The sequence below is a fragment of the Balearica regulorum genome, chromosome 12, assembly GCF_011004875.1.
Source record: "Balearica regulorum gibbericeps isolate bBalReg1 chromosome 12, bBalReg1.pri, whole genome shotgun sequence".
Classification (NCBI taxonomy): domain Eukaryota; kingdom Metazoa; phylum Chordata; class Aves; order Gruiformes; family Gruidae; genus Balearica; species Balearica regulorum.
Window position 1 is genome coordinate 20,727,485 of NC_046195.1, and position 25,767 is coordinate 20,753,251.

At 48.9% G+C, this 25,767-nt stretch overlaps 1 protein-coding gene across 6 annotated transcripts in view; it reads right to left on the reverse strand.

Moving 5' to 3' along the window:
• IGDCC4 (immunoglobulin superfamily DCC subclass member 4) overlaps window positions 1-25,767 on the reverse strand; it is a 100,757-nt gene that overhangs the window by 19,918 nt on the left and 55,072 nt on the right. For 3 of the 6 annotated variants that reach the window (XM_075764576.1, XM_075764574.1, XM_075764578.1), the window contains 7 exons: window positions 11,672-11,806; window positions 8,891-9,046; window positions 7,949-8,359; window positions 7,033-7,197; window positions 5,772-5,909; window positions 4,163-4,336; window positions 3,360-3,593 (listed from right to left, as the gene is read on the reverse strand). In XM_075764576.1, coding sequence (XP_075620691.1) covers window positions 3,360-3,593; window positions 4,163-4,336; window positions 5,772-5,909; window positions 7,033-7,197; window positions 7,949-8,359; window positions 8,891-9,046; window positions 11,672-11,806 — 1,413 coding nt within the window. The remainder of the gene's footprint in view (window positions 1-3,359; window positions 3,594-4,162; window positions 4,337-5,771; window positions 5,910-7,032; window positions 7,198-7,948; window positions 8,360-8,890; window positions 9,047-11,671; window positions 11,807-25,767) is intronic. The other 3 variants (XM_075764575.1, XM_075764577.1, XM_075764580.1) reach the window with 3 other exon arrangements.

Consider the following 25,767-nt stretch of genomic DNA (forward strand, 5'->3'; position numbering starts at 1 on the left):
TCTTTGCCAGACAACGTAAGCAGAATAAAACCTTTCTTATTGATGCCAATTTTATTATTACTGCACTGATTATGCTCCCAGAGGCTAATGGTACCAATTACCAAAGGCTTTCTCTGCTCCACAACACATGTTCGCGCTCAGAATATAAAAACAGTTCAGCCACATTTTTCTCCCCAAAAGAATCCCAAAAGCAAACAGAGTTTTGTCTGCCTCCAAGGCAGCCTCATCTGCATTTCCACACTCTCCAGCCACAGGAAAATGCTTCAAACCCACACAGGGGGTAAGAGGCCAAAGGGTGCTCAACTTCCAAATGGCTGGGACCACGGGCTCGGTGAAACAAAGAACCCCAGAGCCTGTCTCTCACCAGCACACACACTCCGCCTCCTGCCTGAGCATTTAGCTGGGCTTCATTGGGACACGAGCTCATTGCAGATGATGCGACTGAAAACGGTGAGGAAGAGCTCACAGATGTGACACAGCTGCGGGCAGCTCCTGTTGGAGAACGAAGGGAAGGAAAGGACAAGTCCTCCATCTCCATCTCTGGGTCGGATCAATACAGCAGCCACTTACACGTGAAGCCAGGAGAGCTCTACCACAAGATCAAGCAATTCACATTCTGAAAATAGGGTTATTTTGGATTTCTCAGTCAGAGGCTTGGCTTCAATTTTTATACACAGGCCCAGATGTTGAAGCTCTTAGAACATGCAGACATAAAGCTCTATCAAGCTGTCAAGAAGCTAGTAGGCAGCATGAAAACAGATGTATTTCACTGCATTCCATCATACATTAAATATAAGCAGAATAATCTAGTCCAGATCATTTCAAATCACTAATCTGGATGACTGTGTAATATATCCAGCACACTAAATATGTTGTTTCATTCAGTTTTTCAAGGTGTTCATGTTGGCCAGATGCCATATGCCATACTTTCCCGTAAGTGGGAAAATACCCTGATCGCCAGGGAGTCACTCCCAGAGGAATGCACTCTTCCTTTGTGGGAATATGGAAGACAGGATCAGATCCTTACCATTTATTTTTCATGTAAAATATGGCCCTGGTAGTTGCACACCATTACAAAGACTAACTGCTAGAATGTAGATGGAAATGAATGAGAATTTCTCAGGGAAAAGCCCTCCTGGTGATTCAGTCAGTACAGCTTCCTTTTGATTTTGTGGGCTCATGAAATTCCTGTATTTCTTATGTGCCTTTGAACAGCTGCCCACCTCTCTCACAGGATTTCAGCACGTAACTCTCGGACAAGATACGAGGCACATCATTAACAGTATCACTCTAACGAGACATGGTTTGCTCCAGAGGTTAACACAAGCATAGGAGAAAAATCATCTTTTATTTCAGACAGGTAATGGAGACAGCTGGGGCATTACCAAAGGCAAAATCAAGAAGCCAGATGTTGGGGGTAAGGCAAAGGATGAGGAAGCCTGCAGGACAGAGAGGTGGTCAATGCCCCAAGCCTATCAGTGTTTAAGAGGCATGTGGACAATGCCCTTTATAATTAATTTGCTTTACCCTTTGGTCAGCCCTGAAGTGGTCAGGCAGTTGGACTAGATGATGTTGCAGGTCCCTTCCAACTGAAATATTCTGTTCTATGTAAACAAAGAGCATTCTATTCTATCCGTATCTCTTCAAGCTCTTAACCCAATTTGCAGTTTCAGCCATGACACCTCTTCAACAGCCCACCTCCCATGGGCCAGCCTGGGCAAATCTCTGTCTCCCACCAGACAGCACCGTTCACCACACACAACCCCCTTACATCAAGAGATACTCCCAAGAGACAGTGTTGGGTATTTCGTTTGTTTGTTTTTACTGAGGGATCTTAGGAGAGGTTTCTGCTGCTGTGCTTCCCAGGCAGACATCCATGAGCTGGGAAATCCCCCCAGCTGCTTCCCTGATGTGCAGAAGCGTAGATCCCATTAGGGCTGCCAACCCTTCCTGGGACTGCTACTCACTCTCCACCGAGACCCCTAATGCAGGTGTAAGTACCTGCGCAGGGTAGGTCCCTGCCATAAACCTAAACCCTCCTAACTCCCAATCACTCCTTGTTTTCATGTCCAGACCCCCTGCCTTTCTCCACACAGCCAGATCCCTGACCCCTTTACTGTACACGCGCAAGAGCCTGTCATTCAACAGCATAAGGGGGAGAAAGAGAACATCCACGGCTGGAAGAAACCCAAGACTCTCTTCCTGACACACTGATAGCCGATACACAACCGCCGAATCATACGGAAACCATTAGGGCTTGACGGATGCCCAAATTTAAGGAAGTAATTACAGAAGAACAAGCAGCCTTCTCAGCATCATTGCGCCAGAGCATTTGGAACCAATTCAGCCAACTCCCGAGTCCCTCCGCTAACTGACTTGCCAGTGGTTAGTGCAGCACGTGATGATGTTCACATGTGGTTTCCTCGGTGCAATAATTACAGACCTAAATTCTTCAGAGAAACTCATAACTGTTAACACCCTCTCAGTGGCAGGATGGCTGCAAAATGGCTGGAAACCTACTTAGTGATGACACAAACTGTCTTTCCAGGTGCTGCAGCCTGACCTTTACACCATGCATAATATATATGCTAGACGTATAAGATGAACCAGCATGAGAAACGCTCGCCCTGCACTTTCAGCTCACTGGGCAGTACCAGGGATGAAGCATGCAGTGGGGGATGGAAGAACTCTAAGAAGCAGAATCCTGTTTCAAGGATGCATCTTCCATGACACTCTTCTCTCTCTCCATCCTGTATCAACGGATAAACCAACTAATTAGTACGATCAGGCAGGCAGATCTGACTGTGATGCAGACTGTTCTCCAGCCACACACACTCAGTCTTCTATCCCTTTTCCTTCAGGGGCAGGTGGAGGAGAATACTGACCCAAAATTAGCATGCTGTGAATTAACCCATCTCTGCATTTTAATAGAGAGAGATTTCAAATAGCATTCAATTATGGAGCTTCTTAGAAATACGCAGGGAAGGAGAGATCATTGTCCTGACTGGAGATTTTAATCTAGGCACTATTCATAGCGACACAATAAAAAACATTAATTGATTCAGATCCACTTATTAGCGTACACTAAGTATATTAGTAGCCCTTGGTTAAAAATACAATCCCTGCTACATTGGCATCAGAAATTTCTGTGTGTTAAACTCTGCTTAGAACAAGCCCCAAGAGCCCCACTCCAGAAATGATTTTGGATGCTCTTTAAAAAGCTCACATGGTCCTGGTCTTATGTATCTGCAGTCAAGCAGATAACTGAACCTCTTGGAAGCATCCTGGGACTACTACACAGTGCAAGAGACAGACCCTGGGTTTCCACACCAACTGCTAAGAAGATGTAACCAGCTAACCTAGTCGAGTCAGCTCGTACTGCTTCACTTTCTTCTTTAGTTTTATGGGTCCTACGTCCCAGCTCTCATCTTCAGCACCATCCAAAGGGCTTTCTTCGCTGGACTCCTCTGGGCCCACCTCTCGGTAGTAGAGTTTATAGCCAGATATCTGGGCATGGTTGGCTGGGGGCTGCCATGTTAACAGGAGAGACTCCATCTTCGCTCGGACTTTTAATTCTGTTGGGGCAAATGGAACTAGAAGAAGAAAAAGACAAGAGAAAAATGTTCAGCTGCTTGTCTCCATTTCCCTGCTCTACTGAATCTTCCCTGTCATGGGCAGTGAGGGAGGAGTGTGAGGAAAGGCTGTCCTGGGCAGTGGGATGTCTCCACTGTCTGACAGTGGTACAGTTATGCTATACTGTTGACTTTACCAGCTGGGTGATACAAGAAAAAACAATGTCACAAAGCCACTATGGGAACTTCTCAACATCTTCTGAGATAACACCATCTTTAACCCCTGCTGGAGTCTGGCCTGGGCTCAGCTCTGTTTGGCAGAATTGTCTATCCACTCCCAAATGTCCTAACATTGGGGTTTAGGTTTTTGTGTTTGTTTCTTTCTTTTTTAAGAATTTTCACAGCTGTGCATGGAGGGAGGACCAGGCAAGCAGCAAGACATACAGGGGCTGCTCAACAGAAAGATAAAGGTGGGTACCAAAACCAACAGTTACAATTCCCTCGTGAAAGCAAACATCTCTGATCATGCCTCAAGTTCCCCGATGCCCTCACACCCCACCCCGAATCCCAGGCATCACCCAGCCTCCTACCGTGCGTCTGGTTGTCTCTGTCAGGAGTCCGATGCTGGGTCCACTCAGAAGGGGCCCCATAGCCCACGCTGGTGCTGGCTGCGATGCGAACTTTGTACACTTTGTTGGGATGGAGCGAGTAGAGAGTGATTTGCGTCTCATTTCCACCCACTTCAATGGAGGTAACCTGATCTGCTGGAACCAAGGCGACACCATTGAAAACGTGGTTTTCGCAGTCAAAGGGAAATCCAACTGAGCAGCCAAAAAGCCTAGCTACCCCCACATGGTCTGCATGCCCTGGGCTGGCTTGGCTGTGCCCAGTGTGATCTCATGCCGCCAGGAAAAACTAGAACTAAAGATGGGGCAAAGCCGATATCCTGACTGACAACCCCCTTCACCACATTCAAAACTGCAGGTCACCGTCAGCACCACTGAGCCTGCCTGGAGGGGAGCCGTCAAACCTTGCTGCTGCTGCTGACACAATGGCAGAACACGAGCACAGCTGATGGTACGTTTCCGTGCTGCTCTCTGCTGTATTTAAATCCTCACCTTAATTTGAACCAGATCTCTCCAGCAGCCCTGCTTTCTGCAAAATTCACACCTTCACTCACTCCAGACTGAGGTTTTATCGCTCCCTCTTCAGCCCGCCCAAGTTCATAAGGGAGATAACAGGAAATTTAACCCGAGAGTAGCCTGGGATTTTCACTGTAACAACTAATTGGTCTTGCTGAAGATTCACATTGCCTCTTTGGTGAACGCAGAGGTCTTGCTTTTCAGCTTCACCTGGCGTAAACTCAGCTGGGAGCGCTGTCCCTGCTATGTAACAGTGTATTGCTGAGTGTGATCCCTGGACTGCAAACGTTTCCAAGGTTTTACAGTGCCACAGAGCCACGTGCAGGCTCAGGAGTCACAGCGCAGACTACTAATCCAGATCAAATACACGGGAACATGTCCCGCACTTCATCACACTTCCCATCTTTCTCTTAGTAAAAATCATGACCCTGGCAACTGAGAAGCTGCAGAGCTTTGACGGTTTTAAGAGCAAATACCCAGAAGGATTTGAAAAGCAAGCACACGCGGAATTGGAACAGCCGCATCCAGCATAGGGAAACATTACTATCCCCGCTGAAGGCTTCTTGGAGTGTCTGACAATATAAATAAAACCGGATAAAACTCAGAAACAGATCAACACAGCCTGGCCAGGATACTTGCTTTTTCTCCACAAGGATCACTTTGATTAGACTCCATTTTAAAGGAATCAAATGCATTTACCCTTCTTACCCAACCAGCATAAAGCTATTCCCCAACACACACAGCACAGATGGCACCAAACAGTTGCTCACGCAGACATTCACGGGGCAGCACAAACACGCAACATCGGGCCATTCCCTTGGGGGCACAGGCTCCTCCACAATCACAGGAAAAGGCACCTCAGCGTGGTGTGAAGTAGCACGGCACCAGCACTGCTGTGACCACCACCGGCAGAGCCAGGCTACAAGAGGACTGTTCTCCTCCCCTGAGTAAAAAGGGGTCCCTCCATTTTCAGCCTTGCTCCCCCTCCCCTCCACATGATCTGTTAACACTGCTGGAGCACAAGACACACACAACCCCCAAACAGTGTTTCGCTCACCTTCCTTGAGGGTGCAGTAGTCAATCTTGTACTTTGTTATCTTGCCGTTACTCAGCTGTGGAGGAGGAGGCAGCCATGTCACACGGATGTCACCAGGAGTCATGCTCGACAAGGACAGCTGAGGGGCAGCACTAGGAACTGGACAAAAGCAACAATGGGAAGTCAGCAAAGACCGGGGCAAGACCTCAACACATCTTTGCCAGCTCTCTCTGTTGGCTGGAGGCCACTACCTGGTCTTGGCCCTGCCCAGACGCTGGTGACATGCTGTCTGTCACAGGAGGAACCAATACCCCACAGCTCTTCAGCAGCTCGGATCATCGACAGGGTGTCTGGGGAGGGGCGATGGCGGGCTGCGCAGCTTCAACAGGCTGCTCAGAGCCTGCTGGCCACACCACACTGCTCCCCAGGGAAGCAAAATGTCGACCGCAAACTGGGCAGGTTAGCACAGAGCAGCTAGTGGGCCTACGCTGTACTGTGGAGCGCAAAGGAGATACTAAAGGAAACAGCTCACAGATCCAGACTTCAGTCCGGGAATCCCCATCCCCTCGAGAATCACAGCTCTGCGCTGCAGGCAGCTTTCGTGCTTTCAACTCAGCTTTTCTGGCTTCAGACAGATACACGTGGGACCACGCAGTTCACTATGTCAGGAGTACTGAAAGCACATAATGCACCCTGCAGCATAGCAGGGGCTTGCACGAGGTCTGCCAAAACCATTGCTTCTTGCCTCTGTCCTGCAGTCTGTTGAAAGCTGTCCATGTCCTTCCCTGTTGGGCAGCTGTCCTTCTGGCACTCTGCCTTTATTGCTCATGAAATGTGATAAATGGTAAATTCAACACAAACTACTGGTTCTTAAGAGATCCAACCTCCAGGCTGCTCCCACCCCTACAAATTGCAATAGATGTCTGTCTTCTGAGCTAAAATCAAGTCTGGCCCAGAGTCAAGTTTGGAGCAATATCACATTAGCTAGGTGAAAGCCCAGAGGAGCTGACTGCAGTTCCCACAGGATTGTCACGGGCCCTGGTGTCAGTGAGGCCATTTTCATGCTCTTCATCACCCAAGCTGAGGATCAGACCAGGGTGCTTGGGTTTTGGTTGGTCTGTTGTTTGGGGTTTTTTTAAAAAGGGCTTTTGAGAAGAAGCTGTAGGAGCAGTAGGTTTAGGTTTCTAGGAGCTGATACTATTCTCCAGAGTATATTCAACGCTCACCATGAAACAGGTCAAGAACATGTTTTAGGCACCAGTACCCATCTAATTCAACGCACCGTCCTCCAGGGTCTGAACAATAATGGAAGAGGATGTCCGGCTGGCTCCAAGCTGAGAATACGCGACCACGTAGAAGACATAGTTGGTATTGGGTTCTAGGTCCTTGACTTGCAGCTCAGTGGTATCGTTATTGACAGCAAACTGGTATTCCACGTTATCTGTTCCTAGAGCCAAGGAAACACCGATCAGAAGGTCAGTGAACTACCAAGACACTCCTCGAAAAATATCACTTAACCCACAAGGTCCATAGTGTAAATCCACCTTAAAAATCACTATGTCTTCTCCAGTTTCCCCAGCACCTGCACAAAACCTGTCTCTTATGTGAACTCTTTGGGCAGAAACATTCAATACCTCAACGTTAACATCCCCATTTTGACTCAAGCTTCTTAATTCATGCTAAGGCAGCTGAAGTTACTGGCTTAATTTTCAGAGGAGTTTTGGCAACAGTTCAGCAAGAATATTGGCTTGTTGGCTGCTTGGAAAGACAGACCCCAAGAGACTCGAGTGCCTCACTTCAGATCCTGAGTGTGAATAATTTAGTGATTACCCCTGTACACAATGTAGCTGTTTAATATCTCCATTAATAATCACACCCTTTGCATATAAAAGCAATGTGTTGGAGGAAAAAGTAAAGAACAGAAATAAATTTCCAGGAGTGCCCAGTCCCACTAGAAGCCAGACAACTCTGCTACGCGGACACGCTACTGCTGGTCAACAAGTTACTGTATGTCAGCTGATCCACAGGCACTGTCACAGGCTGATGCTGACTCCAAGAGAAAATTCCTTTATCTGCAACAAAAAGGGCTAAACTAACTGGAATTGCCTCACACGTCACTAGCTGGGGAAGAAAGTCAACCTGTTCCTTGTGTCTTGCACCTGCAACACGGCTGTGTCGCACAGGCAGGTAACACGTACCCACAGCCCGCTGGTAGTGTAACGAGAAGCCAATGATCTGCTCGCTGTTGTACTCTGGCCGCTCCCAGGACACAAGGACTGTGCTGCTGGAGAGGGACACGGCTGACACCTTCTTGGGAGCGCTGGGCAAACCCTCCCGCACGATCACTGAGAGCTTGGCAGTGGCACAAGCCATGCCCAGGCTGTTCTCAGCCACGCACTGATAGTAGCCGGCATCCTCCAGCCCGATCTGATTGATCACAAGGCTCCCGCTGCTCTGGACCTTCACCCGCCCGTTGGAGAGGATGGACTCGCCGTTCTTCAGCCAGTGAATGGTCGGGGCTGGCTCGCCCTCCGCCTTGCAGACAAACCGGGCTGTGCTGGCTCGGGTGCGTGAGATGGTTTCAGGAGCCTGGGAGATGCTGGGTGTAGCTGGGAGGAGAGAGGACAAATTAATGCAGGAAGGAGGAGGAAAAGATAGCAAAGCAAATCCCTTCTCCTCCCCGCTCGGTGCTATGTTTTATTCAGTAGCAGCTTTGCTTACAAGATAGGATTTGCCAGGCAGACTCTAGAGGCTTAATTTAGACTCTGTCCAAAAGGAAAAATAAATTCTGTATCAATCATGTGCTGCGTTCCCTGATCCTAGGCTGCTCTCCCTGCTGGCTTCCACGATACTGGAAGTTAATTGCTGATACAGATTTCCATGGGGAAAAACCCTGGAGAACAAGAATAAGGCATAAAACGGTTCAGTAAATACAAGGAACTAAACCCCAAATTAAAGAGGCGACACTCCCACTGAGAGCTATCCCAACCCAGGGCCTCCTGGCTCTAACCTGGCTCCCACCTTACCCAGCACGAGCCACAGACGCAGTTTCTTAGGGATCTCCTGGACATTGGTCCAGGTAATCCACAGCTACCTGGCCAGCATTTCTACCTGGAACATATATCCTGCTCTCTACTCACCAAGGACCCGGAGCTCAGCTGCGGCTGTAACGAACTGCCTGGTCTGGGGTTTGTTAGCACGGCAGACGTACACCCCTGAGTGATGGGGCTGGCTGGAAGGAATGAGGAGATTTGTCCGGCCCAGCACAATCACATCGGTGGAAACAGGCTTTCCATCTGCAGGAAGAAATGTGCACAAATGTGGGAGGAAGCCCCAAGCTGCCCTTTAGGAGGGCTTGTAAACAATACATCTACTAGAGCTAGGATTACAGCTGGGGAGCAGAGAGACCCCCAAATCCCAAACCCCAGCCCAGAGGAGGATTCCTGATGGGACACTCCTCAGTGCTTGACTGAGCATCAGCCAGCTCAAGCCAGCATTGGCCCAAGGTGTAGTTTAGCCTGTAATAACTGAAAAAGTTCTGTTTTGGATTAAAATAGTCTCTGATGCCTAGGGTGTGCCTGCAGTGAGACCTCCTAGGAACAGCACGTTCAAGGGAAAGCTATGCTAACACACATTTTGGAAAAGCTGCTGGATCTGCCTGCTGACCCCCGTGCACAAACACACACACCTCCTCCCCTCACTCATTAATGTAAATGTCAGCAAGAGCACTGAATCACCAACAACTCAGGGGTCCTTCCCTTTCCGGGTCCTGGAGGCAAACCCAAATTTACTGAGCTTCCCGATTCACTCTTTGCCCCCAGCTTGGCTCCTGATCTGTAAGGTATCAGGAAGACATCTGTTTCTCCTTGGGGCTCTGGTCAGAGACATGGGCCCTGAGCTGCCCTCTCCCCATTCTCCTGACTAGATGCTCAGCACTGCTGAGTAGGGAAGGAGGAAAGGTGGCTCCAGCCCACTGGCCAGAAGTTGAGCCATCCTTCTACAACTTCAAATAGCCCTAGGCTCCTCAGCATGTCATGGACAAGACAGTAGGCTGGTGCTGAGTACTGCTTACTCTCAGCACTACTCGGATGTGAGAAGCATGGGGACCCTTGCATCGGTACCTCTGAATGAGTGTGGGCGAGCAAAATCAAGAGCTGGGACAGGCAAGCACAGCTGGCTGAGGCCAGCTCTTGACACGAGTTAGTGGGTTGGGAGAGACGGCTGGCTTGTGCAGGACCTGTGCAATACCAGACCTTGTCCCTCACCACCTGCAGAAGCACAGATGTCTTTCAGACAGCAAAAACTCAGTACTCGCCTGCCTTTGCCTCTCACAGATTCAGCTAAGCCTGTATCTTGAGACAGAAGCAGGCTGTCCACCTTCACTGTGAGCAGCTGTACCTGCTTAGCACCATCAGCAGGGAATGCAGCTGAGATCAGATCCTCTGCCCCCTCCATCCATTTTGGGGGTCTTCAGATGGCCTCACAGTTAAGCGGCTGTGTGCTCAGAGGACGAGAAAAATCTGTGCACCCCATTTGCACTGGAGTGGTTTGAAAATCTGACTCCAGATGGTGACAATTAGCTGACACCACCAAGGCTGGCAAGAGCCAAACTGGCAACCTGAAGGTACAATCCTCCGTGTTACCTACATGACTAATCATCCAGTAACCCAGCCTGCTCCCTAACGAAGTCTTGGAAAGAAACATGCTTGTATAACACAGAACTGCTAGCACAGTTAATCCATCTTTTCTAATTTGAAGTGTCCATACCAGGAAGCAGAGGGGGACCAAGCAAACACTTTAAAATAAAGCAGGCAAGGAACTGTTTCACCAACCTACCCCCCTCACCCCCATCCAAAAAGCTTTCATAGTGATAATTAACTCTGATAATATCTACTCTACTATGGGCATCAGTAGCTCCCAGTAACACAATGAGTAAGTGATCTAGCATGGGAAAGCTGAGTATTTGTAATTGTGAAGTGCACAGGATAAACAAGAAACATTTCTGCCAGAAGGTTTAATCCTTGCTGATTTGATTTCCAAAGCTGTGTCCTCTGAGATTTTTTTTTTTCTCCTTTTTTGTGGGGAAGAGGAAATATTTGTATACACTAAAATCACTGCCTGTGGACAAGTCTGGGCTGAAGACCAACCACAATAAATGGTTACAGGGGAGAGGAGTCTTAAATCGTGACCCGGATTTATGAAAATGACTATGAGCCTTTTCTGGGGGAGATTCGACTCCTGAGCTGAGAACGTCTTCAGTCAGACACTCTGAAATGCATCTGATGCGTGTGACACTTGGTGAAGTGACACCAGCATCCTATTCGTGTCTTGGGCTATCAGCCCTGGGTCTGGCTCATTTGTACACCTCTGACGAGACCTAAGCATCTTCTCAATCCTTCCATTACCAGTCTGACCACAGCAAGGTTTTTGAATAAAACCCTCCCAGAAACACTCCCAGCCACTCCGATGATTAACAGATCTTATCATGTTTTATAATCCTGCAAGATAATACAAGTTATTTCTCCAATGCAGTGGCAGATTCCACAGAATTCCCACTAACATTCTGAGTCCCTGGAGGAGTGGCATAGAGCTGACCCCATCTCACGACCTTCACTGCTCAAGCTCGTACAATAAGGATGACTAATTTAGATCAAAAGGCATCCAGGCACTAGAACTTCCTATATTTCACAGGTCAAACAGCTATAAAGTAAGCTGCATGCTTTGTAACCTTCTAGATTTAATTAGTAATTCCAGTTTAGCAAGGACACCCTACACTGTGACACCACCTGCTTCATAAGGTACCGACGTAACAAGCACCCTTCCTGTGCCACAGATTTTTACATCTTTCAATAGATTTTTAAAATAAAGTGTCCACAGGTTCCTCTTGACAGCAAAAGCTTAATTCTGTCCCTCGCACTCACCCTGTCGTATCCAGGAGACGAAGGGGGTGGGATCGGCAGCTGCCATGCACTCCATCACCACGCTCTCCCCAGCCACCACGGTGGTGTTCTCCGGTGCGGCGACGATGGTGACATCTCCTCCTGCTGACTGGGAACCTAATGTCAAAAATCAAAACAGAAAAGTCTGTCATTCCAAATTGCAAAGTCCCTGGAAGAACACAGAATGAAGAGCCCAGACACCCTGGCTGTGAGTAGTCTCACGTGTGGTAACGACTCATGCACAGTTGGAAGAGAAAAGCAGGTCTTGCTTTTACATGACTATGCTATTTTTGCTAAAGAAATGAACAAAGGGGTGCCCTGCAGATTTACTCGAATCATGCCAACCCTAGCGAAAACTAATCTCAGGATTTTCACATGGAAAATAAGTAGAGTTTCAACCCAGCGCCTTCATTGACTGTTGCTAAATGCATGTTTGTTAATGAGATGAAACAAGACATCGCTATCCTCAGAGCAACAGCCACACAACACACCCTTTGCCATGGCACTGAACAGCTCAGAAAGAATCTAGAAACTTGGTTAAAGAAATTCTAACATCGAGGCACTGTACTGTAAACTGCAACAAAGGGAGGTCAAGCCTCTGCATCCAGGCCTCCACCTGACGGCACAAAGACTAAATCAGTCGTTACACATCTGGAGGAGAGAGCACTATTTAGTTATACGTGCACAGATGAACAGCCAACATGTAAATCAAGCAACATTTACAGGAAGATCTATAGGCTGTGTTGCACAACGTCTTGAGAACGGGAGGAGGATTTTTTTGCTTGAAATGAACCTTCTGCCTGTGTCTGCCCACTGCTGAGCAGAGGTTAGGGGAAGGTTAAGGAAATGCCTTTGCAGCAGCCAAATTTCTGTTGTCAGATGAAAACAACCAGAGCGCTCTTGTGCAGACCAGACTGTTCATGACCCTCAACAGTAGCAACCCTGTTCTTCCAGCTCGCCCAAATACATTTAACCCCGAGGGACACTTTTGTTGTTGTCCTCATGAAGGGAGAGATAACTGCAGAGGAGACACGTAGTCCAAGTAGTTCTCAGGCCTGCTTCAGGTGCTCCCATGATCTAGCAGAGAAAGTTGTTGGCAGCAGGTCTCAAACAAATAAAAGCAGGACCTTTTTGCACAGTACAAACTCACTGCCTCAAGATGCTGCAGAGTTCAAAAACCAAGAGGTTCAAGACAAGCTTGTGAAGGACACATTTACCGGGACTGTTAAATATGAAGTCTCACTGCAGTCCCCAGCCCAAGATGTTCCCACATCCCTGACTGTCAGATGCTGAGGGAGATGTCCAAGGAAAGCACCATATCCTCCCTGCCCGGTTTTTTTACATGTTTTCCTCTAGCGTCTGCTGTGGTCACTTTTGGAGATGGCACTTTTGGAGACTGAACCTCTGGCCTGACCCGCGCTGGCCATCCACGTGGCATCCAAGCAACACACTCATACCTGACTTTCTTGTGAGTATAAACCAGAGGAACTTTGGCCTCAGCAGGCCGACCTGCCTGCATGGCCGGAGGCTGCACATCGCTGCACCGAACGCACTGCGCTCAGCCCATCTCCAGGCTCATTGCCATTTACTCTAGCACACAGAAGTCTTGCCAAAGAGAGTTGGTTCAACACTGAAATTTTCTTGCAGTCCATACGTGCATGAAAGGGATTTCCATCTGTAGTATTACGTGAGCACAGTTTAAAAGGAGCTAGTAAAATCCCCAAGGCACTGAAGGAAAACAGGAGAGAGCAGGAGCCAGTCCTTGTCCAGCAGATGGAAGCAGAGACCAAGGAGCGCCCGCGGTCTCCTACCTGGGGCAACGGCTGGACCACACTGAACTGCAACCCCAGCCCTGGGCAAACACCAGCAATAAGAGCTGCCATGGGGCAGGAAGGAAAAGCCAAGCCAGCTATCCTCCTTCCCATGGAACAAGTACGCTACACAGAGGGTCCGGTGTGCACAGGCATGTGCAATCTCCTTTTGTGCTTACAGCACGGTGTGGGCTGGCCAGGGCTTTGCAACATTCACGTACATTAGCTGTTCAGGTCGTTCATGCCTACAGACACTTTCAGCCTCACAGCCATCACGTCCAGCCACACCAGGACAACTTGGGGGACAGAATAGGGACAAGAAGAAACTGCATCAGACTATGGATTCAGAGACCTCACTGACAAACAGATCAAAGTCCTGGCCAGTCTTAACTGTGGCACCAAGGCTGGGCTTGAGAACTACTGAGACAGAAAATGGGCTTAATGTAAAATCAGGCACAAGAGGTTCCACAACAGGCACATAAACTGAAGGATCAGAGAAACACATGGCTCTTTCAAACAGCAGCTTTCTTTTAACTCCAGCTCCAGTCCAACAAAGCACTGAAATCCATAAGCAATCCATGAGTCCTGCAAAACAACCGAGCGCAGGGATCCGGCTGGATGGGTGAGGCTGCCCAGCACATTGCTAATGCAAGGCCTCTACCCCATATGGCAGAGGGGGATGAGGCAACATCGGAGAAAGAACAAGGAGAAGGAGCTTTCCAGCCAGGATTTGGAAAGAAACACGTAAGAAAGCAGCAGAAGCAAAGGAAAAGGCTTTTACAGCAGCCATTACAGGGAAGGCCACAGCGCTAGGAAGACAGTGGAGAACCCAACAAGTTGTGGTGAAGTTGGTTTTAAGAGTGAGCTGGGGAAAGAGGTGCAAAGGAGCCAGGTGAGGAATTGCTCTGTGCTGAGGGGCTGGCAGCATGCCTGGACGTGGCAGCACATCTCCACAGACCACAGGCTCAGGCCCCACTCCCCCTGGAGACCCATTACCCACTGGGGGCCACAGCCGCTTTTGATGAAAATGAAGAGGGCAGCAGCCTACACCCCAGGTCCTGGGAGCAGGAGTAGATGTGGACAGACTTCCAGTCTACCACAGGAGTGAGCTGCTTTACCTGCTGGGCAGGACATGGCTGAAATGTGTCTGTGTGCATAAAGTTGTTGTTTTCTGCAGTGCTGGGGGAAAAAAAATAAATCTAGAGTAAAAAAATAACACCAGCCAGATGGCAATATATTCCCTGCCAGATTTCCAAGCAGCTTTCTCTACCAAGCTTAGGGCAGAGGAAGAGAGAAAGCTCTTCAAACCTGACTTGAGCACTTGCCTGTTGCATTCAGATGTGTGGCACCAGGTCCCGGCTGGCAAAGGGACTTCACAGCTTATAGAAACTTCACGTGAAGGCACTTGTCCCATATCACTCGGTCCCTCGACACCTGCCTTATAGTGCTGTCAGTCACTAGGAGAGGGATTTTAGGAGCTGCACAAACCCTCCCTCTGAAACAGCCCCAGGAGCCGGATTGCAGGATTCTGCAGTCTCCTGGTATAGCAGAGCCACCGTGAAGCGCTGCTGTAAAGGCACAGCCTATAGCTTCACCTTTCCTCGGGGCCTTGAATTTCTCCTGGCTGGGGAAGGACCAACAAAACGCTTCACCACCCTCATCCCATGCTGCCCTTCTCTCTGGTGCTGCCCATCCCTGGGTGCTTGGGAAGGGAAAAAGCAAGGAGCTCGCTGGTGGCCAAGGAACCAGAAGGGCTGACCACTAGCTACTGACTGGCTCCATACTTACTCTGCAGAAGGTATAAAGAGAGCTGATATTGGGGCTCCCTGGCAGTCACATCCAAGGGCACAACTCAAGGTCTCTCTGACAACCACGAGCGGCAACAGCCACAGGGATCTGTAGCTCAAACATCCATTTCTGCTTCCTTCTCCCTCCGCCAAAACTCTGGTTTCAGCCTTGAAAAACTATTGGGAAAACATATTAGCCCAGATGCCATGTCTGTTTGTCACTGATTATTACTGAAATTATACTAGAAACCCAAACAGTTCTGCCTGCTTTCCCAGTACATTCCTGGGTGTGTGCATGGATGAATGCCCCATATACCTCTGGCACACACAAACGCTTTTCTCTCCAGCTTTGTATTTCAGTGTGGGTCTGTCACAGCAAGTCTACAAGTCAAGGTCCTCTTTAAATTGAGCCCCTTTTAGAGTATATTTTTCACCTGCTATCTCAATAGCTGGTCGGATAGGACGGATCACAGGTTAACTGCTACGAAACTGCTAAGGTTTCATTTGGTTTGAAGAGTTCCCATGAACAGAACTAAGCTTACCATGAAAACCTCCGCACAGGGGATTCCAACAAACATCAAAGTGTCAAACCAACGTGAGGTTTTTTGCCTCCACTGCCATTAAGATAATTTCAGGTCAAGAGACAATATTGTTAGAACCAAAGGGAAAAAAAAAAAACCAACAAAACAGAAAAAAGAAAAAAGAGAGCTTCAGTTTCCAAGACAGCTTTCGCTGCCTGAACAAAACAGGTCACTGAATGCACACGTGCCATGCTGTCCGTTCTGTGGCACTAAAAGCTTTTACACTGCTGCTATTTAAAACTTCGGCTTTGAGATTTCTTCCCCACCCAGCTTTGTTTTGTCTCTCCAAGCAGCAAAGCTGCTCTAGGCAAAAGCTTTGCACAGCCCAAGGCACAACCCGTGGATTCCTATCAAAACTCGCTGTCACTGATGGCCTTTGTGGGCTTTTTGCCCTTCTGAATCAGATGGATCAATTTTACCCTCTTTTACTGAAAAAAAATGCCCATAGGGTGCCAAACGCAGTTCTGGGATGACTCGGAGTAGTGCACTAGGACTGAGAGAAATCCTCTGGGCACTGAAAGAGTTACAGAAACAGCTCTTTTCCTGCACAGTTCATCACCCTGTGCGTGTGCTTGTGTTTGCACAGGGAGACGGCAAGGGAGCCATCACAGAGCAAGAGACAAGACTTACCAATAATCTGTAGAAATATTTCAAAATATTCCCCCAGATTTTATTGTTTATGAACGACTCACTACAGCAGACATCGCAGTTTATGCGTTTTTCCACTTTCCTATCATGAGACTGGAAAGTCAGGCCAAATTTGGGGGCCCTACTTTTTCATAGCATTGCTCTCACGGGCACCTCTGGGCGTCGTACCCACAGAGCTGGTTCCAGGGCCAGGCGCTGGGCAGGCACAGAGGAACTACAACAAATCGCTTATGATCAAGTGTAGTATAAAACCAAAAGGAGATGGGGAGGGGAGCACGCTAACCTCTAAAAAATCTAATCTGTATCATTTCAAAGTGAAGGGGAACTGTAAGAGGGGATGTGAAAGGAGGCACCATGGGGAGCTGCTGGGGACAAAGCTCAAACTGTTTATTTGAAGTTATAGCTTGAGTTATAACATACACGAGTGATTTCAAACTCTAAGAGTTTACAACTTGGGTCTGCCTCTAATGCATCCATAATTCATTAGCTCTCCTCTCCTGCCTCCCTGCTCTTGTTAGTGCAGAGCATCAGCAAAGAATTCAGGCAGTGCAACAGGAGGAAAATGGTTTTTGTTCAGTCAATTTGTGACGGTCGTTTGCAGTGACAAGAGGATGACTTCTTGGACGGGAACTAACACCTCTCTCCCGACACCATAAACACCCTGCCTTGACGAGTGCGGGAAGGTTAAACATGACTTGCACGGTGACACATTCAGCTCTCAGCTGTCAGCAGTCCAAGATTTGGAGATATCCAACAATCAAGCAACAATCTTCTGTTCTGCGAACTTTCTCACCCTCTCCGGAGGAGGAGCATGAAACCTTATTCATCCCTGTGAGCCTCCTCCGGGAATAGATTCTAGCACTGAGCAGCTGTTCATTAGAGAAAGTCAATGCTGTCACTGCTGTTATTCTGCAGACAATAAAGGAGCAAATTACCCATTGCAAAGCACACACCTTCAAAAATGCAGGCGCTGTGTTTGCAGAGCATGTCCTACTCCCACTCCCTAGCTCACTCTCTTTTCTCAGACAACTCACAGACCTCCTGGACTGTTCAGGGAGAAAGATGACAGCAACCATGGAGGAGAAAAAACATCCTCCACACCTGCCTTCCCCTCCCTTTACGCTGTCCTGGAAATTTATCTACAATTTATTTTTACTTCTGGGCTAGACCCAGGACAGGAAATAACTCACATGTAAAATCTCTAGGCAGGACACTTGCCTAACTGTATCCTAACGCTTTGGCATATCTGCTTTGGGGACAACATAAACAATGTCAGATCTCAAACCTGAGCAAGCGTAGCAACAAACATTTCTTCTTTTGTAACTGCTCTCATCTGAACGCAGCAATGCACAGCTTTGCAAACAGGAAAGCAAAGCAGCCAAGAGAGGACCAGCACCGCTGACAGTCAGAAGATGTTGGATGCTGCCCTTCCGACAGCCTACGATTCAGGACTCCCCAAAGTATCACAAGTCAAACGCTGCCTCTTCCCCAAACACAGCTCTCACAACCACACGTCCTTTCCGAAAATTACCTCCACCTGTCTTCCCCCACCCCGCTTTTGCTATACCAGTCTCTGTGGCAGTCTGAATCCAAGTTCTGTTTTCTTCCATCACTGAAGTTGGGGAGGGATGACTTTTGGTTACAAGATTAAGGACTGAATTCATCAAACATTTGGTACTGCTTTGATGCTTCTCAGCATTGAAAACTCCTCCTCTGCAGAGGATCGGGCTTTGGTTCACAAGACTTCCAGGAGCTTTTATACAGGTGCCTCAGCAGAAACTCCAGCACGGACCATGCTTGAGTACTGGGACTGCAAAGGTTGTCCCAGTGCAATCTGGCAGCACCAGTGCCCATAGCCTCTTTCATTAGAAATACCTCTTTCTTCCCCTTTCCAGGCAGCTGCAGCGTGCCTGGGTGCACACACGAGTCATCCTGGGAAGGGGGCTGAAAGGAACCCGGCTTTTATTGTGCAAGTGACACTGAGGGGTCTGCTCAATAACATAAATGAGCTCAGTAAATCAGTTTTGTATTGTCTTTTTTACCTCACAACCTCAGAACATTTTGTAAGCAGTTATGCATTTGTCAATGCAAAGATTTAATTAAAAAGCTGGACAGGGAAGAATTTATCTCCACATTTTGGAATGGGGACAGAGTCTCTCTTCCTACTTAGTGCTGCAGCAGAGCAGCTACACGTTGTCATCTTTAAAGCAGAATACAAAGAAACAGGCATAAATGATTAAAATATAGAAGTTCAATTGCTTTCTTAGTCCTATTAAGAGGCCTCCACATACAGCACTTGTATCTCAAACTACTATCGCAAAATCCCCAAAGAAGTCAGCAAACAGATCCCAAAATACACAGTGCAACCTACACTTCTAATAGCAGGCACAAAACCTGCTCCTTTAATGTCTGCATATACGCACATGCAAATTTGAGAATTTAATAGATGAAATACACTCTATGATTTAATTTTTTTTTTAAAAAAAAAAGGAGATAAATGAGTTTGGATGAGGAGTGTTCACTGACTACCTGGACACACTCCTCAGACCAGCACCTGCCACAGCTTCTGGGGTCTCTCCATGGAACACGTTCATGCCGAGTGTGGCAGGAGAAGCTGCTCTAGGAACTGAGATAAATACCCTGTTAAACATTTTCCCCAGCTCTGTGTCCCGTGTCTGGAAGCCTGGGAAGCACACGGATCCGGTCCAGACAGGCAGAGGGGCCATCAGGCAATCAGTCCTCTTTCATTCCCCTCGACTTCTTTACACAGCTGACAGATTTCAGCTCAGGAATTAAATCCTTTAATGTACTAGCTGAGCCATAACTCGACACCCTGAACTATATGTAACCAGAAGCCAAGAAAGAGGAAGGTTTCCAGGAACTGCCTTAGATTTTTGGGGGGGTCTTCCCCTACCCCCAAACCCTTGATCCTTCAGAGTACGGAGTTTTACATGCCCAGGGTACGTTTAGCTCTGCTGCAAAGCAGTCGGAGTGTGCTTTGCCCACCACTCCACCTCCTGTAAAGCTGTCAACATCAGCTCTTTGTTTGCGCACGTGCATTTGGAACTGCTCTTCATCACGCCTGTGGTGGGTTGACCTTGGTTGGACACCACATGCCCACCAAGCCGCTATCTCGCTCCCCTCCTCCGCAGGACAGGGAGGGGAAAAAAATAAGATAGGAAAAAAACCTCGTGGGTCAAGATAAAGGCAGTTTCATAAAGCAAAAGCAATAGGCCACACGCAGAAGCACAGGAAAACCCAAAGATTTATTCTGTACCTCCCATCAGCAGGCGATGTCCGGCCCCTTCCCAGGAAGCAGGGCTTCAGTACATGTAGGGGTTGCTCCGGAAGACAAATGTTGTAAATAATGAATGTCCCCTCCTCCTCTTCCTCCTTTCTCTTAGCTTTCATTGCTGAGCAGAGGTCATATGGAACGGAACATCCCTTTAGTCAGTCTGGGTCAGCTGTCCTGGCTGGGTCCCCTCCCAAGATCTTGTCCACCCTCAGGCTACTGGTGAGGGGGGGGAAATGTTGGAGAGACAGCCCTGATGTGCGCCAGCGCTGCTCAGGAATGGCCAAAACACCGGTGTGTTACCAACACCTTGCTGCTACAGATCCACAGCACAGCACTGAGGGCTGCTGTGGGGAAATGAACCCAATACAACGCCAGAAGGGATGGGAGCCAGACTGCACGACAAATTCCTGCTCGCTTCCCCAGTGAGCGCTTGGAAGCACCGACACCTGTCCTGCTCCGAGCAGGAGCTAGGCAAAATAAACAGGAGGTGCTGTGCCGACAGCCGCGGCCATGCAGCCTTGTTGCCCCGCTGCACAGAGAGCTGCGGGTTCTTACGAGAATTAGGGCTCTTCGGTTTTTCTGCCGGAGGCTCAAATTAGCCAAAGGGTTGGAGACTTCAGGCCACGCATCTGAATCCTCGGAAGCCTGCAGATACATTGCCGAGAGTTTCTGGGAGGCAGAAGCAGCAGATCACGAGCTGGAACGTGGCAGAGGCAATAGGAAACCCAAGCCTAGGGCACAGCGGACACTAAGACCTACCAGAAGGACCATGTGGGAGTAGCACTGATAATGCCACCATTTTAGACAATAACTATTAATCAACAAGCCTTTAACCATTCTTGGCACATTTCCACAGACCTCAATGCAAACAAACTCCTTAAAAGAAAGTCACTCAGTGTACAGCAGTGTTAAGCCTCTAGATCAGATGAGAGGCCAACAACAAGAAGTGAAGATAGAAGCAGAGGCACCTCAGCGTCTCTGAAGCAGTTTGGAGAATGGCAGAGCAGTCTCCCTGCCCTAACCCTAAGACCCAGACAGCTTATGTTACTCAAGCTGCACCCTTAAAGCACTGCAAGCCCCAGCCATTCCCCAGCAGCTGCCACGAACACAGACAAGAAGGCTGAGGGCTGCAGGAGGATGCTTTGCAAAGCTATCACAGCAACAGGAACCACCACACTACAGCAGGCATGTCCCACAGCTGACAACACTGATGCTACAGCAACATGCTGTTCTCAGCAGCACAAGGGCAGAGCCAGACCCCGTCCTTGATGCAATTTGTGCTGCTCCAGTCCACTCCTTCAGCCTGCCTCCAGCACAGTGCCTCAGCCCTGACCAGCCAGGACCACATCCCAGCTTCCCAGTAGGGCCAGGCTCTGGTCCAGCGGTTCACAAGAGTCTCCCCTGGTCTCTACTACTAACTCCTGGTGACCTACACTTGCCAGCCTCTGGGATTCTGTGGGAACATTCCCACACCTGTGTAACGATCATTACATCAGCTCTGTCATTATCCTAGGCCAGCACATCACCTTCCAAGATGATGCAGGAGAAACCTCCAAGAAAAAAGCTGTAAGGCAGGTAAAGATACTCTGTTCCCTCTTGCACAGAAGTGAGACAGAGACAGGGTCAACAGAAAACCCTTCTGGTTCACAGGTCACAAGCCCTGAAACTCCTCCCTACTCAGTCACCTCACCTTGTCTCAGTGACTGGAGCCATTTCACTCCAGTAACTTCTTCCTTCTGCTCAGAGGCTGATGTTTCCCAGGGGCTGACACCTATTTCATCAGATCTATTTGCAATTCAGATTTATTTGCAACACCAGATCTATTTGCAATTCACAACAGCAGAGAGGGAGCAGGCTGGAGGCCCCGGGCTGTGCAGAAGGATACAACCTGCTTTCTTTTTGACCAGGGCTTGTGCTCTGCCCCATTCCATCTGCCAGCGATGGCCATTCGCATTACTGTCATGCATGGCTTTGAAAAGAGAAACATTATGGGAAGCCACCTCGTAGCGTTGTCTCCCTGATGCCAGGTACACAGAATGCTTCCTACAAGCTACGCTTCGAACACACAACATGCTGGGAGGCTCCAGTAACACAGTCTGGCAGCAAATGAAGATTGCCAACTTGGAAGGAAGAACTAAAAGCAGATGGATGCATCTGCATTAACTCAGTACAATGCAAATCTGTTTTTCTAGGAAAAGTCTGGAAGGAAAGCTGGCTTTCCATGGGGAAAGATCATTAGTGATATCCACAGATTCTGTCAAGCCCTTCAGCTGGACACTTGCTGAGTGCTGCAGAGAGCCCCGATCTGTCTAAGGCTCTGCCTGAAGACATGGTGTTTGATATCAACCACCTGCCCCCCCTCCTTACCCCCTCCTTCTCTTTTCCCGCTCCTTACTCTCATCCACAATCCATGTGGCATTGCCCCTCGGTTGCACTGGAAACAGAGTTGGGCAAAAGCATCTCTCAGTTACAGAAGGCAAACTCCCAGCTGTGTTCCGAGCGATCCATGGCATCCGAGATATCCAAGCGAGGGCTGAGAGCAGCATGGCTCAGCTCTTGACTCAGCCTCCCCGGTTATCTGGGCCAACTCACCCCATTCTTGTTCCTGAGCACCACCGGGCCTGTTGACGCTGGTGGGTCTTTGCGACAGGGAAAAGCCTTCTCCATACGTCTGTCCCATGTCTAAAGCAACAGGACCATGAGCTTTGCTATGCCTTTGGACACTTGCAACATCTTCACTCCGGCTGTTAGGATGCTGTAAGCACTGTAGGGCACTGCTAGCCCTCAACCTCAGAGAGCTATTGAGGCTCTGCTGTAACACAGACGATTAATAATTAACAAGTGCCATCAGGAACCCAACCACATCAACCTTCCTGTCCTGCAGCCCATCGCAATCTGGTGACCTAATTATGATCTCTATTCTTAGCTCCCTTCCAGCCTCACCGTGCAGGCACAGCCTGTTCAGTCCCCTCCGGGAGAGACCAGGTGTGATCCCTGTAGCGCAGATGTGCTGACACACCACAGGGTTACACCACCACCAAAAGACTCTCAAGAGGAGAGCTGAATCGAGCCTGCCGCTCAAACCCTGCTTCAGACCGACCCTTACCAAACATCAGCTCTTATTTCAAGAAACTGCAAAAGCGCAGCAGATCTGGATTAATAAGAGATGCACGTGGAGAACACCGGAGGATCGCAAACCATCCCTGAATCCAGCCATCCCGAGTCTTCAGGAGTCGGAGGCAGAGCTGCCTGTAACACACCAGCCTGGTCGGATCTGACAGCTCCAAACATCATGCACAGCCAACGCAGCATGTGGGAGAGACCGGTTTCCCCTCAGGATCTGGAAACAGCTCACCTATTCCCAGCCGTACATCCCTTGCTCTGCTCTATTATCCTTGACACCTCTGTTGCCACTCACTTCAGTGCCAAGCCTGGGCTTGGCTGTTCTGCTTAATGGAAGGTGAGGGCTCTGAATTTTCTATCAAACTCTCTGTCACCGCAGGCTGCTAGAGCTGTCAGGAGCGTGGCATATCATAGCCCCACCAAACTTCACAGACAGCTGAGCTGAAACTCCCCCTGCGGCTCCCAGGAACAGGCTGCTGACACTTGAGCTAGCAGGAGCTTTCCTCGGCGATGTGAGTGGTGTGATGCATGCTAGCCCCGTACGAACTCCAGCCAAAGAGAGAGCTGTGTGTTTGGGTGGGTGCCTGACGCGTGTCTGCACCAGTCCTTCACAAGTTTCACCCAAAATCTGTGGTCTCAGTCCTGTTCTGTGCGTGCTTGAAATCACTAGCATTGCTAGGCTCAGTAAAACGGAGATGGAGTGAAAGTTTACAGCTCACATAAGGCAGGAAGTCACTTCTAGCTTTAAAGATCTATTTATTAAGCTAGAAATGCTGTGTATGTCCTCCTTGATCTTGCCATCCTCTGAATTCACACTTACTCTGGTTCGCTTAGCATCCTTTGCCACAGACGAGGATCAAGAGCATTTTGCATAACGCATCTGCTGGCTTGTGTAAACAGCTTCAGATACCTGCCGCCCCGGAAACCGGAGCTTCGAAACACACGTAAACAGAGTCCTCATGGCTGAGCTTTTCGGATGTCAAGTGGAGATAAGTTCCTGGCTTAACTGCTAGTAAAGCGAGAGACCAGAGGGCAAAGAAAAGGAGGATGCTAAAGGAGGAGAGGGAAAAGCGACAGAGGTCTGTGCCCAGCGGAGGAGGCACAAGGAATGGGGACGCAGCAATTGCAGGCTGGAACTCGGATGCCTCCTTCTCCAGAGGTGAAGCATCACTTGCTGGTTAAGCCAACAACTCACAGCAAAAATACAGCTGCCTTATCCCACTCCATGTTTTCTCTCCCTATGCATTTCCGTGACCTGCTAGCCTCCCAGAAAGCACAGCCTTAAGCAGTCTCCTGTGGCCACAAACACAGCTGTGGCTAGCTCTGCCCCCACAACACCGCAGGGCCCTATTGCCTCTGCCACCTGGGGTCCTGCTGGAGGAAGACCATCCCTGATCAGGTGGGACCATCACCCCACTCTGGTTAACGCTGCCCTTCTCCATCACTGGCAGCACACACAACGGGATCAACTCCCAGCTGCGGTCAGGGAGGTCAGACCAGAGCAGCACTGACCCGAATCTGAACTGCCTTGTCCCTAGATTGCACGGTACCTGCGTTCAAAGCTGCGAGGGGAGCACGGCGCGTGTCGTCAGGGCTCAGGCTGAGAGCCAAGCCAGCATCCAGCACGTCATTCACACATGCAGGGACTGAAAATCTACTTGTGGTAACAGCACGTCTGTTTCTGCGAGGTGGTGGCCAACTGCGAGTGCTGCTCACTTCATCACCACCTTCCCTTCCATCCCCAAAGCTCATCCCATTCAATAGCTGTATTCTCCTACAGCCTTTTGGAGCAGGAACCACCCAGGTCCCAGCACCCAGAGCCAGGCTCTCCCTGGGTACCTGCAAGCCACCACAATACAAACACCAAAAGAACAAAAAAACGTGAAGGTGTTTCAACTGCCTCCAAGCTCTGTCCCTGTTATCATATTTCATACAAATATTTGGCTGAAAAATACATTTCCTGGGACACTGCTGCAGCAAGCTGCTACAACTGTCAACGTAAATGATGTTCTGCCAACGGCAATCTCGCAGTGTCATCTCTAATAACACAGTACTAAATCCCAACTCACGGGGGACGTGCTCATCTGTTGGAAGACTTCAGTGGCACGCTCAGCCCAGAGCTCAGCCCTGCTGTACCTACGCCCATCGCCCTGATCCATTCTCCCCACTCCTGCATCTCCGGCAGCACAGGATCACGTGGAGCACGACTGTAGGACCACCACACAAATATCACTGCACAGATGTTTTGTCAGTGTCGGGGGAAGGCTGGTGCACATTCTGATTCTTGCCAGCCTGGTCTGAGGCAAAGGTTTTACCCATATACCAGAGCGACATACCACAGCAATCATAGCTACTCTGCACGCGTGGATCAGGAGTTAATCACTCTCCAGACTGAAGCATCATTTCTAAGAGGGCAACTCCAAGGCTACTACATTATCCCTATTTATAGGGACAGAAATTGAAGTGTTAAGGAACTGATTCTCCTCTGTAGCCCGACAACAGAGCGGAAAGAAGAACCCAAGAGTGCTGGCTCCCAGGACACACTTGGTTAACTCTTCTGCAAGGACCATCCTGTGAACGTGAAGAGATACAAACACTGACATCCTCAGGAAGGAGCTGTGAAATCAGGATCTCAAAATGGATGGTCATGTTTTAATCTCTTGTACTTCTCCCAGCCCTGTCAAAACTATTATATTCTAAAATTGCTAAGATCTTTAACTTTCTTTAGGTCACTTAGGGGACACCACGCTGCCAATACATACTCAAAGGGATTAAAAAACAAGGAGGAAGAAGATTTTTTTCAAGATCCCCAGCACTGTGCAACTAAAAATAA